Source organism: Geotrypetes seraphini, chromosome 4 (assembly GCF_902459505.1).
Source record: "Geotrypetes seraphini chromosome 4, aGeoSer1.1, whole genome shotgun sequence".
Lineage (NCBI taxonomy): Eukaryota > Metazoa > Chordata > Amphibia > Gymnophiona > Dermophiidae > Geotrypetes > Geotrypetes seraphini.
This window is the reverse complement of record NC_047087.1, coordinates 163,284,256-163,301,300: the sequence shown is the minus strand read 5'-3', so window position 1 is coordinate 163,301,300 and position 17,045 is coordinate 163,284,256. Positions and strand designations below refer to the sequence as shown.

General features: G+C 43.1%; 1 protein-coding gene across 4 annotated transcripts in view; it reads right to left on the bottom strand.

The window, feature by feature from the left end:
• EDC4 (enhancer of mRNA decapping 4) overlaps window positions 1-17,045 on the bottom strand; it is a 1,195,251-nt gene that overhangs the window by 843,464 nt on the left and 334,742 nt on the right. For all 4 annotated transcript variants that reach the window (XM_033940763.1, XM_033940759.1, XM_033940760.1 and 1 more), the window contains exons 8-9: window positions 887-996; window positions 235-318 (exon numbers count right to left, since the gene is read on the bottom strand). In XM_033940763.1, coding sequence (XP_033796654.1) covers window positions 235-318; window positions 887-996 — 194 coding nt within the window. The remainder of the gene's footprint in view (window positions 1-234; window positions 319-886; window positions 997-17,045) is intronic.

Below are 17,045 nucleotides of genomic sequence, written 5' to 3'. Positions count from 1 at the left end.
AGAATCCTAAATGCAATTTACCAAAAATTATGATGATCAAAATCTTTTGATGTATCTAATTTTACAACACCCAAACCATATGCCCCAACCTACAGATCATGCAAACTAGCCCAAGGGTTTGTATTCTAAACTGCAAGCCTCCTCAGACTACATAACTTACAAAATTAATCATGCAAAAGTCTATGTTATGAACCTGTATATGCAAATATCCATTGGAAAAAATTAAAACCTTACTCTGGGTCCTGTTTTTTATGATTGTCACAGAAAAGAAGACAAGAGAGGGGTCTCCCATTATGGGGCTTCCACTCATGGAGACACCTAAAAAAGGAAAAAAAAGGAAACATGTACAATACACCGACTGTCTATAAATTTTAATAAGATACAGTCTTCAAAAGGGAAATTTATGTGGGTAAAATGTCATTCCGAGCAGAATACATGAGGGATTAAGAAAAATCTGTTTACATTATATTCACAGGGACCAAAAACTACAAAATGTCACAAAAACCTTTTAAAAGCCCTCCTTTCAAACGTCAATAAAAAAAAAATTATTCACTGGTGCTCCAGCAAAGATCTAAATAAATTATATTAACCGTTTTGGCATAGCTCGTGGAAAGCAGTGGTTCTGCATCAGTGCTAAGTCTCCTCCCCTCACCTCGACCAAACCACTGCTGAGGAACCCACATAAGAGGTCAGAAGGAGAGCAGAAACAGAAAACAACACAGTTTAAACAAAATTTTAAATTGATCCTGGAACTTCCACTTCCCTTTTCTTTTAAGGGAGAGCATGCCTCAAATATGAAATTGGAATACTTCAGTGATACCTATACAATACTACTATTACTATACAATACATACTGTAGACTAGCAGATATTAGTGAGGTTATTACCTTGGCTGATCTTGACCTTCAATGTAGATCTGCCAGAATTTGACATAACCATCGTGACTTGCAGTGGCTAGGACTGTCCCATCTGGAGAGAGTGCTCCTTCACTGAGACGCTAAACAGGAGAAAATTTGTTATCCTAAAGTCACTCACAGACTCTTCTGTACACTGAAGTACTTGCACACATTCCTTGACTAAAAGATGAAAGATGTTGGAACAGCTACTGTTACACTGATTGTACCTATTTCTGATGCTAATGTCCAACTCTCTGATGAAATACTTCCATCCTCAAATTAAACAAATATGAAGTGTTTGAAAGCATAAGTGAATTGTGTTAATTTAGCAAGTAAACATCTTTTAATGGTTAGAACATAGTTCAAGCTAGGATATCAAAGATTATTTTCACACATGACGTTCTCTTGCACACAAGAAAAACAGCTGATGCCTGGTTCTATATGATCAAGTTTTTATTTATCTGCTTCTGAACAAGATCGCCGCGACCGGCTGGGACATAGAAGGCAAGATAGCCGCTGCAAAGTCGAAGCCCGCAGGCTGAGGGTGTGCAGTCAGTCGACAAAAAAATTGAACTTTTTTTTTTTTAACAATGACCGAAAAAAAAGCACAGTGACACGGTAATAAATAAAATAAAACACCAGCCGCGGTGGGAGAAAACACAAAGCGAACTAAGTTCAGCACAGAGCGGAAAACTGAGAGAACGCACCCTGTGCTGGGCGGGAAGGCACTAAAGCATGCGCGGTGCAGCAGACTCGAAACTTCTGAGTTTCTTCAAGGAAGTCTGCTTGCGAGGCTGTCCACATCCGGGCTCCATGGATAACATCACGCACATGTGAGAATAGGCTGCCTGTTTGTCCTGGTATAATACAATGTATGATAGTAAATGAGATGAGTAAGGGGGAAGGATTAAAAAAAAAACTAGGGAAGGATTAAAAAAAAAAATCAAAGGCTGGAATTTAAAAATGTGACCCAACTATAAAAGACTAGCAGTCAAAAGCATCTTAAAAAGAAAGCATTTTAACTTGCTTTTAAACCTATTGATGAGACGTTCTTCCCTTATTTGTATTGGGAGGGAATTCCACAGTTGCGGAGCGACAACTGAGAAAATATATTGTCTCCGTGTATTGATGGATTTGAGAGAGGGAACAACCAGCAAATGTTGATCATTAGATCTAAGTGATCGGGTAGGGGCAATGTTCTCATTATCTACATTACTCAACATTTTGCTTTATTTCTTAATTACTCTCTGGCTACTCTCACTTCCAGCTCACTTGTATTCATCACTCGAATGATTTCTCACCTTTAGCCCATACCAGTTTTTCTAGGCCATCATCCACCTTTCCACCATGTTAAACCTTTCTCCTATGTTCCCTCTCAATGATTCCTTACTCCTATTATAACACAGATCTTGCCTTGAGTGCCTCCTTTCCTGGAGCCTCTTAGCATTGGTCGACTTAATTATAGATCCCTTTGATCCAAAACATCCTTGATCAGAGATCTATTATCATCCTCTCGCTATCACTTATGCTGGACAGAAACCTGGTCAAAAAGAGAAGAAAATTTTCTCTTTCAACATCTCCCACCAGGTTATAATGTTCTCTTCTCCTCCCACTCTACCAGGAGAGGGGGAAGTTTGGCTACTATTTATTCCATATCTCTCATGATCTCTGAAATTAATTTCAAAGCCCTTTACCCTGAGGTCCTTATTGTTAAAACAAATGCATCCATTCCTTTATTGCTCTCTCTCTCTTTTTTTTTTTTTTTCAGTTCTCCCTCCCTGCACGCAAACTGTTGGAAAACAAGCTGGCAGAACGAGACCTCCAAAAATACACAGCAACACTATATAAGAGGTGGGGAAAAAAGTCTCAGAAACATCCAGCTGTAATAGCACCAAATCAAACAGAACTGAATCTTTTTGGATTCAGTTCTGCTTGATCAATGAAGTTGGTGCAGAGTTTGAGGGCTGCTAAGAAGATTTATCAGTGGAGCTTTCCAGATAAGTTTTGCCTTATCGTGCATGTATGCTACGGTTTGTGATTTTCCCTTATTTATTGCAAAATGGATTGAATTGAGGTTGGAGAATTTTTTTATGACAATGACAATGACTTATGGAAACCGAGATGAAGCGAGAATGCAAAAGTGGTTATACAGTTATTATGGGAGACTTCAACTACCCCGGGATAGACTGGAAACTTGGAAGCTCCAGATGCGCTAGAGAGACAGAATTTCTGGAGGCTACACAAGATTGTTTCATGGAGCAGCTTGTTAGAGAACCGACGAGAGGAAATGCCACTCTGGATCTAATCCTAAATGGGTTAATGGGCCCTGCAAAGGAAGTGGAAGTAGTGGGACCGTTGGGAAACAGCGATCATAATATGATCAAGTTCAAAGTTGAAGTAGGAATACCGAAAGGAAAGAGAACCATAGCAACAACTTTCAACTTCAGGAAAGGAAACTATGAAGCAATGAGGGAAATGGTAAGGAAGAAACTTAGGAACACTTCCAAGAATTGGCAAACGGTAGAACATGCCTGGCTTTTTTTCAGGGACACAGTGAGCGAGGCGCAAAAGTTGTACATACCCAGATTCAGAAAGGGGAGCAAAAAGAGTCGAACAAAAGACCCGGTATGGCTGACTAAAATAGTGAAGGAAGCGATAGGCAATAAGAAAAATTCATTCAGGAAATGGAAAAAGGACAAAACTGAGGGGAACTGGATGGAGCACAGGAAGTATCAAAAAGAATGTCACCGAGTGGTTCGAAAAGCCAAAAGAGAGTATGAAGAGAAGCTAGCCAGGGAGGCACGAAATTTCAAACCATTCTTCAGATATGTTAAAGGGAAACAGCCAGCTAGGGAGGAGGTGGGACCGCTGGATGATGGAGACAGGAAGGGGGTAGTGAAGGAGGAGAAAGAAGTCGCAGAAAGACTTAACATGTTCTTTTCGTCTGTATTTACGAACGAAGACACAACCAACTTACCGGAACCTGAGCAATTCTTCAATGGAAATGAAGCAGAAAAATTAACATCCATGGAAGTGAGCCTTGAAGATGTGCGCAGGCAGATAGAAAAACTAAAAACTGACAAATCCCCGGGTCCAGACGGAATCCATCCAAGGGTTCTGAAGGAATTAAAGGAGGAGATAACAGAACTACTGCAGCAAGTTTGCAACCTATCCCTGAAAACAGGTGTGATACCAGAGGATTGGAAGATAGCCAACGTCACGCCCATCTTCAAAAAGGGATCAAGAGGTGACCCGGGAAACTACAGACCTGTGAGTCTGACCTCGGTTCCGGGGAAAATGGCAGAAGCGCTGATAAAAGAAAACATCGATGAACATTTGGAAAGAAATGAACTTCTGATACCAAGCCAACATGGTTTCTGCAGGGGGAGATCGTGCTTAACTAACTTATTGCACTTCTTCGAAGGAATCAACAAACGGACGGACAAAGGAGACCCCATAGACATCGTATACCTAGATTTCCAAAAAGCCTTTGACAAGGTGCCTCACGAGCGTCTACTCCGGAAACTGAAGAACCATGGGGTGGACGGAGATGTGCATAGATGGATCAGAAACTGGTTAGAGGACAGGAAACAGAGGGTAGGGGTGAAGGGCCACTACTCGGACTGGAAGAGGGTCACAAGTGGTGTTCCGCAGGGCTCGGTGCTCGGGCCACTACTATTTAATATATTCATAAATGATCTAGAAATAGGGACGACGTGTGAGATAATAAAATTTGCAGACGACACCAAACTATTCAGTGGAGCTCGGACTAAAGAGGACTGCGAAGAATTGCAAAGGGACCTGAATAAACTAGGGGAATGGGCGACGAGATGGCAGATGAAGTTCAACATTGAGAAATGTAAAGTACTGCATGTGGGAAGCAGAAACCTGAGGTACAACTATACGATGGGAGGGATGTTATTGAATGAGAGTACCCAGGAAAGGGACTTAGGGGTAATGGTGGACATGACAATGAAGCCGACGGCACAGTGCGCAGCGGCCGCTAAGAGAGCGAATAGAATGCTGGGTATAATCAAGAAGGGTATTACAACCAGGACGAGAGAAGTTATTCTGCCGTTGTATCGGGCGATGGTGCGCCCGCATCTGGAATACTGCGTCCAATATTGGTCGCCGTACCTTAAGAAGGATATGGCGATACTCGAGAGGGTTCAGAGGAGAGCGACACATCTGATAAAAGGGATGGAAAACCTTCCATATGCTGAGAGATTGGAGAAACTGGGTCTCTTTTCCCTGGAGAAGAGGAGACTTAGAGGGGATATGATAGAGACTTATAAGATCATGAAGGGCATAGAGAGAGTAGAGAGGGACAGATTCTTCAAACTTTCAAAAAATAAAAGAACAAGAGGGCATCTGGAAAAGTTGAAAGGGGACAGATTCAAAACAAATGCTAGGAAGTTCTTCTTTACCCAACGTGTGGTGGACACCTGGAATGCGCTTCCAGAGAATGTAATAGGGCAGAGTACGGTACTGGGATTTAAGAAAGGATTGGACGGTTTCCTGCTGGAAAAGAGGATAGAGGGGTATAAATAGAGGATTTCTGCACAGGTCCTGGACCTGTTGGGCCGCCGCGTGAGCGGACTGCTGGGCATGATGGACCTCAGGTCTGACCCAGCAGAGGCATTGCTTATGTTCTTATGTTCTTATGATATAAGCAGTTTTTGAAGCATTTGCTGGCTGTTTGTGAAGCTTTTTTCTCCACCTTTTATATAGTATTGCAGTGTATAGTATTTTTGAGTCTCTTGCTCTGTCAGCTTATTTTCAACAGTTTTTTGTTTTAGATTATATTAGATTTTCCATTAGATTATATTTTATCTGTTGAATTCCCTTTATGTGTTAAATATTCTTGTTATCAGACCTTTGCAGATCTTGTTACTTCAAATCCTAACCTATTAACATTAAGTGACTTCAGTCTTCATATGGATGTTCCATATGATCCATCAGCAATACATTTTCATTCTTTCCTTACTGATCTTTCTTTGCAGCAATCAATTGATTTCCCCACTCATATAGCTTGTCATACCTTGGACTTAGTTTACACACTTCTTTTTCTCTACACTCTTTGGTGAGTCGGTCTCTCCCTTGGACTGATCACTGTCTTATAAAATTTTCTCTGATACTGAATGGAGTCTGTAAGCGAGTGATACCCCCTCAAACCTTACCCAAGCGTTCTCATAAAAATGATCTTGCTCTCTGGCTCCCCCTTTTCCCCACAATTTCAAGTCAGATCAGACACAAACCTGGACCACTATATTATCAGATGAGATGCCTACAATTAAATCAACCCTGTCCTTCCTGCACTTAGAACAAAAAGGTCCAGACAACCCTGCTACCATAGTGGTCTAAGACTTCTTAAACAGCAATTCTGTCAAGTTTCCAAGTTTTATTAACATTTGATATCCCGCCTATCAAAAAAATGTCTAAGCGGCTTACAATAAAATGTTAAAATTAAATAAATATAAACATTATTAAGTAAAAAACAAAACATGAATGTGAAGAGATAAAGAAAAGAACTGTGCATATATTTCTGATACTGTTTCATGTTAGTTCTGTTACTATATTACTATATCCTGGGTTGTTTTTTTTTATTATGTATGTAAACTTGTAACCCGTTCTGAGCTCTTTTGGGAGGATGGGATATAAATCCAAATAAACTAACTACAATAGAAAATAGAAAAGTGGGGAAAGAATACACAAAAAGGGAGATGCTGGAGGAAAACTAATACCCCTGCTAACTGAGCACTCTGTCTTAAGAAACATCACAATTATAATTTCCACTTGAACAAAGCCAAATGTACTTTACTGCAAGAGTAATTAAGTCCACAAATCCTTCTAGGGAATTCCATTCCATTTTTCACTCTGTCACGAAGTCCAAACTCTCTACCTGATGCCTCCACTATTCCATCAGCAGATTGTCTAGCAAACTTTTTCAGTGATAAAATTTCATCACTATGTAAAACTTTTACCACAAATAATATTTTCCTGCAGGTACAATAAATCAGATGTTTCACAGGTTACTTGTTCCTCTCTCTCTATATGGTCTAATTTCCAATTTCAGACACCTTCTTCACTTTCTAAAATCATTATAATCACTGCATGTCACTTTTTATGTGCTAGATCCTTTTCCATTAAAATGGATTAAATTTCCTAATTTTGAATTGCTTCCATTTCTCTTACTTATGGTTATAATTTAAGGATTGAACAAGGTATTTTGGTTAATGCATGGAAAACTGTCTTTATCTTTCCTATCCTAAAGAAACCTTTGCTCGACCCCACTCTCCCCTCTCATTACCGTCCAATATCTAACTTTAGTTTCATTAGCAAAGTGATTACTCAGTTCATGGAGAAGAAATTCATTTTGTATCATCGTCAGTCAGGATTTCAGTCTACATAGCACAGAAACTGTCCTAGCCTCAGTACTTACTGAAACCCATTCTTTTCTTGATAAGATATCAAATAGCCCTAGCTATCTCACTTGATCTGTCATTGGCATTCAATTTTTAATCAACCAAGAGATGTTTATTGCCTATTTACAGAATATAGGACTGTCACATATGGTATAAGCGTGGTTTAGATCTTTTCTTTCTAACCGTACCTGTCAGATTTGTCTTAATTATTCCACTTTGAAGGTTAAATCTCTTTTCTGTGGGGTTCCCCAGGGCTCAATCCTCTTTAATATTTTCCTTAACTCTCTTACCACCATTCTCCAGAACTATATGGCATTTCATATTTATGCAGACGATATCCTCATTCTTCATCATACTGATACTTTATCCCTAAATATTTCCTCTTTACAGACCTCTGTCTGATTGCAGAGAATCTTTGCGACGTAGCAGTGGAATACTGTAACCATGAAAATTAGAGCCCCCCTGAGCATCTAGAGCAGTGGTCTCAAACTCAAACCCTTTGCGGGGCCACATTTTGGATTTGTAGGTACTTGGAGGGCCGCATAAAAAATAGTTAATGTCTTATTAAAGAAATGACAATTTTGCATGAGGTAAAACTCTTTATAGTTTATAAAACTTTCCTTTAACAATTTCCTTCCTCCGTGCCCCATTTTTTGCTTTTTTTTCTGGCTCTCTGTCCCCACCCCACCTTCTTTCTTTCTTTCTTCCTTCCTTCCTTCCTGCCCTCCCCCATGCCACCGCCGCTGCAGAATAGGCTGCTGCTGCTGCCGCTATCGGGAACAGGCAGAGATCGCCCTGCTTCTCTTCTGCACCTCAAGTCGCCCGACGTCAATTCTAACGTCGGAAAGGATGTTCCGGGCAGCCAGGCAGCGATTGGCTAGCCAGAAAGTCCTCTCGACGTCAGAATTGACGTTGGGCCGCGAGAGTTGGTCGGCCCCGCAGGGAAGAGAAGCAGGGAGATCAAAGAACACGGTGCCTGCCTGATCCCCGATGGCAGCAGTGAGAAGGGAAGGGAAGCAGGTTCGGCACCACTACTCTAGACGAGCCACGAGCCGCACTCTAGGGAGAACAGTGGACCGCCCTCCCTTGGTACGCCAAGTTCATTCAAAGCCGCGGGTGGCGGCTCTTTGCGAGATCCGTGCCTGCGTCTGAAGCCTCTCTGATGTTGTGACATCAGAGAGGCTTCCGATGCAGGAGTGGATAGCGCAAGGAGCCACCAACCCGCGGCTTTGAACGAACGAGCCGGCTGCTGCTCCAAAAGGAAGAGAATGATGCCTCCAGACCGCGGGCCGCAAATAAAACCTGGAGAGCCACATGCGGCCCGCGGGCCGCATGTTTGAGACCGCTGATCTAGAGGTTCTGGGTCTGCTATCAGGCAGGGACTTGGAGTGATGGTCCACCATAGAATTCATGAGATCATCCAGGCCCTTGCTAAATAATAGATGCCCCTTAAAAGAGAGTCTAGCAAGAGTAGCTTCAGATGTAGAATCACCTACCCATGAATAATGTCATACGTGGCATCAGCTACACAATCCATACCAGATAAAAAGTTGAGGAGGAGGTTCATCGCCATCACTCTCCAAAGCACACAGTCTGGACAGACAAGCGTCTGTGACAAAGGACACCGCCGAGGCAGCTTTGATTCCCAAAGCCACTGCCTCAAAAAACTTTTGAAAACTACATCCACTAGGCGGTCCTGCATGTCCTTAAGCACCATTCCACCTTCACTGGGAACGGAGATGCACTTAGTGACCTGTGCAACCAGGGAATCCTCTTTAGGCTAACTAAAAAGCTGCTGACACTCTTGTGCCATAGGATATAGCCTAGACATGGCTCTCAATACCATAAGAGATCCTTCCGGAGAGTCCCACTGCTCCAAGATCAAGAGGCTAATATCAGGATGCCAAGGAAACACTGAAGATTGCACCCTCACTCTGCACATAAGGGAGGAGGAAGTAGAAGGAGCCAGCTGAGTGGTTAAATCCAACTCAAGCAGAGATTCTGAAATGAGATCTGGCAAGGCTGCATACTTAAATAAATGAACCATGGATTCATTCCATGGTTCAAGCACTAAAGCATGATCTAAAGAGCCTGCATACGATCCCAGATCCCATGCCACATGAGGAGCATCCCCCGAAAATAAGGGATCAGCAAAATTATCATCATCATCCATAGCTTCAGGACAGAGGTCTCCCATATCCTGGACAGCAACAGACTATGTAGAAGACTTGTCCTGTGAGACACTGCCGTGTGGGTACGAAACTGAGATGCAGGGGGCTGCGCAGGAGAAGCCCGGCTCTCATGAAAGGCTTTTCACAAAAATTTCAGAAAGTCAGAGAAAGCATCCTCACTAGGGAGATCCGAGTCACCCTGAGATGACTCTACATTGCGTTTCTTGGGCCGTAGGGCATCTGTATCCTTATCTACAGAAAGGTCACTGTTTTCAGGCCCTGAAAATAGAGATGCACACTGTATTGAATTTCAACACAAGTTTGAACATCTGAAGTGCCTTGTCATTGATTTGATTCACATACAACCAAGAGGGGGAGATCAAGCTAAGGTATTATTACAACGAGAACATTGGATTTTTAAATTAAAATCCTTAGTGCCTCAAGGACTCAACAATCAAATCGAGTGCAATGCTTTTTTATAAACCATCATTTTTGAGTTTTTTGTAGTCTATTTGATTTTTCATTTTCTCAACTGTTAATCACAACCAGTTACAGTTCAGTATGACATGCGATTCTGCAAGTCGTACAATTTTTGTTATACAATCAAGCATTTATTTCAGTTATTCTCCCTTACACAGCCTTTCCCTTTGTGTCAGTCATCACACATGTTAAATAAAGTTTTTTAAATCTCAAATAAAATGGCAGCTTTGATCACGTCCGCTTTCAATCACCAGCTGATTGGTCAGCTATGATGCCGGTGTTCTGTTTTAATTCAGACGCTACTCTTTAAATATTGCAAGTTGGACAGCTCTTGTTTTAACAAATGACTTGTAATCATTTTCATAAACATTCAATAAGAGAGGCAGACAGAAAAGAGCAGAAAGGAGTGGACAGAAGCCAGATAAGGACAGCAGCTTGGGGCAGAGGCGAGAGTTCGCTCCGCCCACCCCTACCGCGTCAGAGCCAGAGCCGAACTCCCCCTTAAAAGGGGAGGAGCCAACGGTGCGCAGCCGTTCGGCACAAAGCGAAGGCGAGCGGCAAAGGCGCTCACCTTAGCGAGAGCGCCTTTGCGAAGGGCCTCAAGAAGGGCCAAGTCACTGCACACAAGAGCACCAGGGAAGGGAAGGACTGAAAGGTAAGGAAGCGGTAAGCACAGGAGCACAGAAGGTAAGGAAGAAGCAGGCGCAGAAGGAACGAAAACACACAAGCAATAATAAGGTGAGGTAGAGCGAAGGCAGCACACACAAGAAGAAGGCAGCAAAATAAGAAGCAGGCGCAGAAGGAAGCAGGCACAGAAAGGACAAAAACACAAGCAATAGTAAGGTAAGACAGAGCGAAGGCAGCACACACAAGAAGAAGGCTGCAAGAAAAGAAGCAGGCGCAGAAGGAAGCAGGCACAGAAGGAACACGTAGCTTTAACTGTTATCTTAAATTAGGAACGACAATGGAAGCAGAGGGAAACCAGAAGATGAGCTTTCCAGTGTTCTGCACAAACTGTCATATGTATGACTACCTCCCCTTGGGGAGACAGTCATATGTATGCGGTCGGTGTCAGGAGCTGAAAAGCTTGAAGAAGGAAGTCAAGCGACTAGAGGGTAAGATATTGGAGCTAGAAGGACTTTACACCACAGAGGACCCAATCAGGACAGCTGAGGACTTCAGGAGTGAGAGAACATTGAAGAGGAAGTCAGGGAACTCGAGAAATTCATTGAGGAAGCATACAGGAGAAGGATGGAAGAGAACGAACTTCAGATGGAAGATGAAGTTACACCAACATGGAAGGGAGAACAACAAGCAGATGACCTCAAAGAAGTCACCCACAGAGGAATACCACACGAGAGAGAGAAATTGGCTAGTCAATACCCAGAAGAAGAAAGAACGAAGCACACCGAGGACATTGACTTGAGACCAAAGCAAAATTTGAAGAAGGGAAAGTCAGCGATCCTGGTGGGAGACTCAATCCTGAGGCATGTGGACAGCCACATAGCAGGAGGGAGAGAGGATCAACTGGTAACCTGCCACCCAGGAGCAAGAACCAAGGACATCGTGGACAAAATTGGAAAGATCCTGGAAGGAGCGGAGACGGAAGAGACCACAGTAATGATCCACATCGGGACGAATGATGTCAGCAGGAGAGACTACAGAAGAAGCACACTGATAGAACAATTCAAGATTGTGGGAAGAAAGCTGAAGATGAGGACCCAGAAGTTAGCATTCTCAGAGATCCTACCGAGGGCAGATGTGAAAAGGCAAGAGGAACAACAATCAATAAATGCGTGGATGAGGAAATGGTGTGAGGAAGAAGGTTTCCACTTTGTGAGGAACTGGACAACGTTCTGGGGAAAGAGCAAGCTCTACAGGAGAGATGAACTATACCTGAGCGCGGCGGGAACTAGACTTCTAGCAAACAACATCAGGAGAGGACTAGAACAGGCTTTAAACTGAGAGGAAGGGGAAATCTGACAGTCGACCAAGCGTCGACGATTCGGAAGAAGGTATCCCGTGAAGATACTAAGGGGAAACAAGGCTGGGAAACAACAACAAGGGACAAATTACAGTAGTCGACTAACCCAGAAGAGGAGGTTAGAAAGATTGTAGCATAAGAGAAGACACTAAAGACCGCAGCACAGGGAAAGGAAATGAAGACAATAAAATACCAGGATCTAAATTGCATATATACTAATGCAAGGAGCCTAAGAAATAAAATGGGGGAATTAGAAGCCATGGTCAATGCAGAGGACATAGACATCATTGGAATCTCTGAAACATGGTGGAATGAGGAAAGCAAATGGGATACAGCACTGCCAGGGTACAAGCTCTATCGCCAGGATATGTCAGGACAGAAAGGAGGTGAAATAGCCCTATACATAAAAGAAAGAATACAATAGACAAGAATGGACACAGCAGAGACGACAAACAGGCTGGAATCACTATGGGTTAGAATACCGAGAAGGAAAGGGCCTGAAATAAAGATGGGCCTATACTATCGTCCACCCAGGCAAACCAGAGATATCGATGAAGAAATGGAAGCCGAGATGAAGCGAGAATGCAAAAGCGGTAACACGGTTTTTATGGGAGACTTCAACTACCCCGGGATTGACTGGAATCTTGGAAGCTCAAAATGCGCTAGGGAGACAGAATTCCTGGAGGCTACACAAGATTGCTTCATGGAGCAGCTTGTTAGAGAACCGACGAGAGGAAATGCCACTCTGGATCTAATCCTAAATGGGTTAAGGGGACCTGCAAAGGAAGTAGAAGTAGTGGGACCGTTGGGAAACAATGATCATAACATGATCAAGTTCAAGGTTGAGGTAGGAATACCGAAAGCAAAGAGAACCATAGCGACAACTTTTAACTTCAGGAAAGGAAACTACGAAGCAATGAAGGAAGAAATTTAAGAACACTTCCAAAAAATGGCAAACGGTAGAACATGCCTGGTCTTTTTTCAAGGACACGGTGAGCGAGGCGCAAAATCTGTATATGCCCAGATACAGAAAGGGGTGCAAAAAGAGTCGAACAAAAGACCCGGCGTGGATAACTAAAATAGTGAAGGAAGCGATAGGCAATAAGAAAAATTCTTTCAGGAAATGGAAAAATAACAAAACTGAGGGGAACTGGAAAGAGCTCAGGAAGTATTAAAAAGAATGTCACCGTGAGGTTCGAAAAGCCAAAAGAGAGTATGAAGAGAGGCTAGCCAGGGAAGCACGAAATTTCAAACCGTTCTTTAGTTATGTTAAAGGGAAGCAGCTGGCTAGGGAGGAGGTGGGACCGCTGGACGACGGAGACAGGAAGGGAGTGGTGAAGGAGGAGAAAGAAGTTGCGGAAAGACTAAACACGTTCTTTTCGTCTGTATTTACAAACAAAGACACAACCAACATACCGGAACCTGATCAATTCTTCAATGGAGATCAAGCAGAAAAATTAACATCCATGGAAGTGAGCCTTGAAGATGTGCGCAAGCAGATAGAAAAACAAAAAACTGACAAATCCCCAGGTCCGGATGGAATCCATCCAAGGGTTCTGAAGGAATTAAAGGAGGAGATAGCGGAACTACTGCGGCAAATTTGCAACCTATCCCTGAAACAGGCATGATCCCGGAGGATTGGAAGATAGCCAACGTTATGCCCATTTCTAAAAAGGGATCAAGAGGTGACCCAGGAAACTACAGACCGGTGAGACTAACCTCGGTTCAGGGAAAAATGGAGGAAGCACTGATAAAAGAAAACATCGATGAAAGAAACGAACTTCAGATAACCAGCCAACAAGATTTCTGCAAGGGGAGATCGTGCCTAACTAACTTATTGCACTTTTTTGAAGGAATTAACAAATGGAATGACAGAGGAGACCCCATAGACATCATATACCTAGATTTCCAAAAAGCCTTTGACAAGGTGCCTCATGAATGTCTACTCCGGAAACTGAAGAGCCTTGGTGTGGAAGGAGACGTACATAGATGGATCAGAAACTGGTTGGTGGGTAGAAAACAGAGGGTAAGAGAGGAGGGTCACGAGTGGTGTTCTCCAAGGCTCGATGCTCGGGCCGCTGCTATGTAACATATTCATAAATGATCTAGAAACAGGGACGAAGTGTGAGATAATAAAATTTGCGGACGACACCAAACTATTCAGTGGAGCTCGGACTAAAGAGGACTGCGAAGAATTGCAAAGGGACTTGAACAAACTAGGAGAATGGGCGACGAGGTGGCAGATGAAGTTCAACGTTGAGAAATGTAAAGTATTACATGTGCGAAGCAGAAACCCGAGGTACAACTATACGATGGGAGGGATGTTATTGAATGAGAGTACCCAAGAAAGGGAATTGGGGGTAATGGTGGACATAACAATGAAGCCGACAGTACAGTGCGCAGCGGCCGCTAAGAGAGCAAATAGAATGCTAGATATAATCAAGAAGGGTATTACAACCAAACAAAAGAAGTTATCCTGCCGTTGTATCGGGCGATGGTGCGTCTGCATCTGGAATACTGCGTCCAATATTGGTCGCCGTACCTTAAGAAGGATATGGCGTTACTCGAGAGGGTTCAGAAGAGAGCAACACGTCTGATAAAAGGTATGAAAAACCTTTCATACGGTGAGAGATTGGAGAAACTGGGTCTCTTTTCCCTGGAAAAGAGGAGTGGACACCTGGAATGAGCTTCCAGAGGATCTAATAGAGCAGAGAACGGTACTGGGGTTTAAGAAAGGATTGGACAATTTCCTGCTGGAAAAAGGGATGGAAGGGTATAGATAGAGGATTACTGCACAGGTCCTGGACCTGTTGGGCCGCTGCGTGAACGGACTGCTGGGCACGATGGACCTCAGGTCTGACCCAGCGGAGGCATTGCTTATGTTCTTATATTCAAGTAATTTACCTCAGTTAATTCATATGCTAAATATGCAGCTTTTAAATTTTAATCAAAATGGTGGTTTTGATGACTTCTGTCTTTAACTGCCAGTTGATTGGTTAATCACAATGTTGGCGTCCTGTTTAAATACAGACGCCATTTTGCAAACATCAGGAGAGTAAACCCAGAACAACTGTTGTAACAAGTAAGTCGTGTTCATTGTCTCTCTTCATTTTTAACATTTAAACAGTGCTATAATTTTTCCACGATATCCTTTGAATTTGCTATGATGCACTATATCATTTTTATTCATTTTTTAGATAACTGTTCAACCTTTTGTTGGCTGGCATTGGTATTTACCATTCTTCAGCACTTCCCTTGAAGAAGCCTGATTGTGTGAAACAGTTTTGGCCTCCGTTGGGTTCTAAAGATAAGTGCTCTTTTGATTCTGCTTTTTACAGACTCCAGCTTATCCAGAATACTGCAGCCAAGTTGGTCTTTGCAAAACGCAAATCTGACCATGTCTCCCCACTCCTGTCCAATCTTCACTGGCTCCCAGTGATTTCCAGAATCCATTTCAAATGCTCCTGCCTGGCTTTTAAGATCATTCACGGCATCCTTCCTCCCCTAATCCCACTATCCTTTAACTCCTCGAGTCCTGACTCCACCAGACCCACCCAAAGATATAAACTATCCTTCCCCTCTCTACGCGGTATTCTCTATGCAGGTAAACTGGGAAAATCTCTTCTCTTCAAAATCACAGGTCTCTGGAACGACCTTACTATCCCGTTGCGGAACCTGGGCTCTCTCCAACTATTCCGCAAGCAACTGAAAACTTGGCTCTTCTCTAACATGTAATTCTTTTTTCCCCCTTACTCTTCCATTCTATATATAAGCTCATGTAAACCTTTTCCTTTCTCTTCTTATATTTAAGTTCTTGTAAACCGTGCTGAGCTCCACTTCCGTGGAGAGGATGCGGTATATAAACTTAAGGTTTAGTTTAGTTTATATCCAGCCTTGCTTATGGATTAATTTCACTTGGTTGCCAGCTCTCTATCTCTTTATTCAATGATGGAAGAAAATGTATTGAAATGTCATTGATTGATAAAGCACAGTTACTTATCGTAACAGTTGTTATCCAGGGACAGCAGACAGATATTCTCACACATGGGTAACATCACCAACGGAGCCCCGCAGCGGACAGCCTCGAAAGCAAACTTGAAGATCTCGATCTTTCGAGTGCTGCAGCGCGTATGCGCACGCGCGCCTTCCCGCCCAACTAGGGGGCGCATCTCCTGTGAGGATCCTCAGTTCAGATACCAAGCCAAGAAGCCAACCAGGGGAAGTGGGAGGGTTGTGAGAATATCTGCCTGCTGTCCATGGATAACAACTGTTACGGTAAGTAACTGTGCTTTATCCCAAGACAAGCAGACAGCATATTCTCACACATGGGAGACCTCCAAGCTAAGCAAAGAGGGATGGAGGGACAGTTGGCAATTTAAGAAAAAAGATTTTGCAAAACAGATTGGCAAAATGGCCATCCCTCCTGGATAAAGTATCCAGACAGTAATGAGAGGTGACAGTATGAACCGAGGACCAAGTGGCAGCCTTGCAGATTTCCTCAATAGGAGTTGATCGGAAGAAAGCGACAGACGCCGCCATAGCTCTAACTTTGTGGCCCGTCACTCAACCCTGCAGAGGAAGACCAGCCTGAGCATAGCAGAAGGAGATGCAAGCAGCCATCCAGTTGGAAATGGTACGCTTCGAGATAGGGCGCCCAACCTATTCGGATCAAAAGAGATGAAAAGTTGAGGAGAAGTTCTGTGAGGTTGAGTGCGTTGGAGGTAAAAAGCCAAGGCACGTTTGCAGTCCAAAGTATGAAGCGCCGCCTCTCCAGGATGAGAATGAGGCTTTGGAAAAAATACTGTCAGAAAAATAGATTGGTTGATGTGAAATTCAGAAACAACTTTAGGCAAGAATTTCGGATGAGTACGTAGAACCACCTTGTCATGGTGAAAGACCGTGAAAGGTGGATCCACAACCAAAGCTTGCAACTTACTGACTCGTTGAGCAGATGTGAGGGCAATCAAGAATACAGCTTTCCAAGTGAGATACTTGAGGTGAGCTTTGGTGGCTCAAATGGAGGTTTCATCAGTTGAGCCAAAACAACATTAAGATCCCAAACCATTGAGGCGGTTTAAGTAGTGGATGAA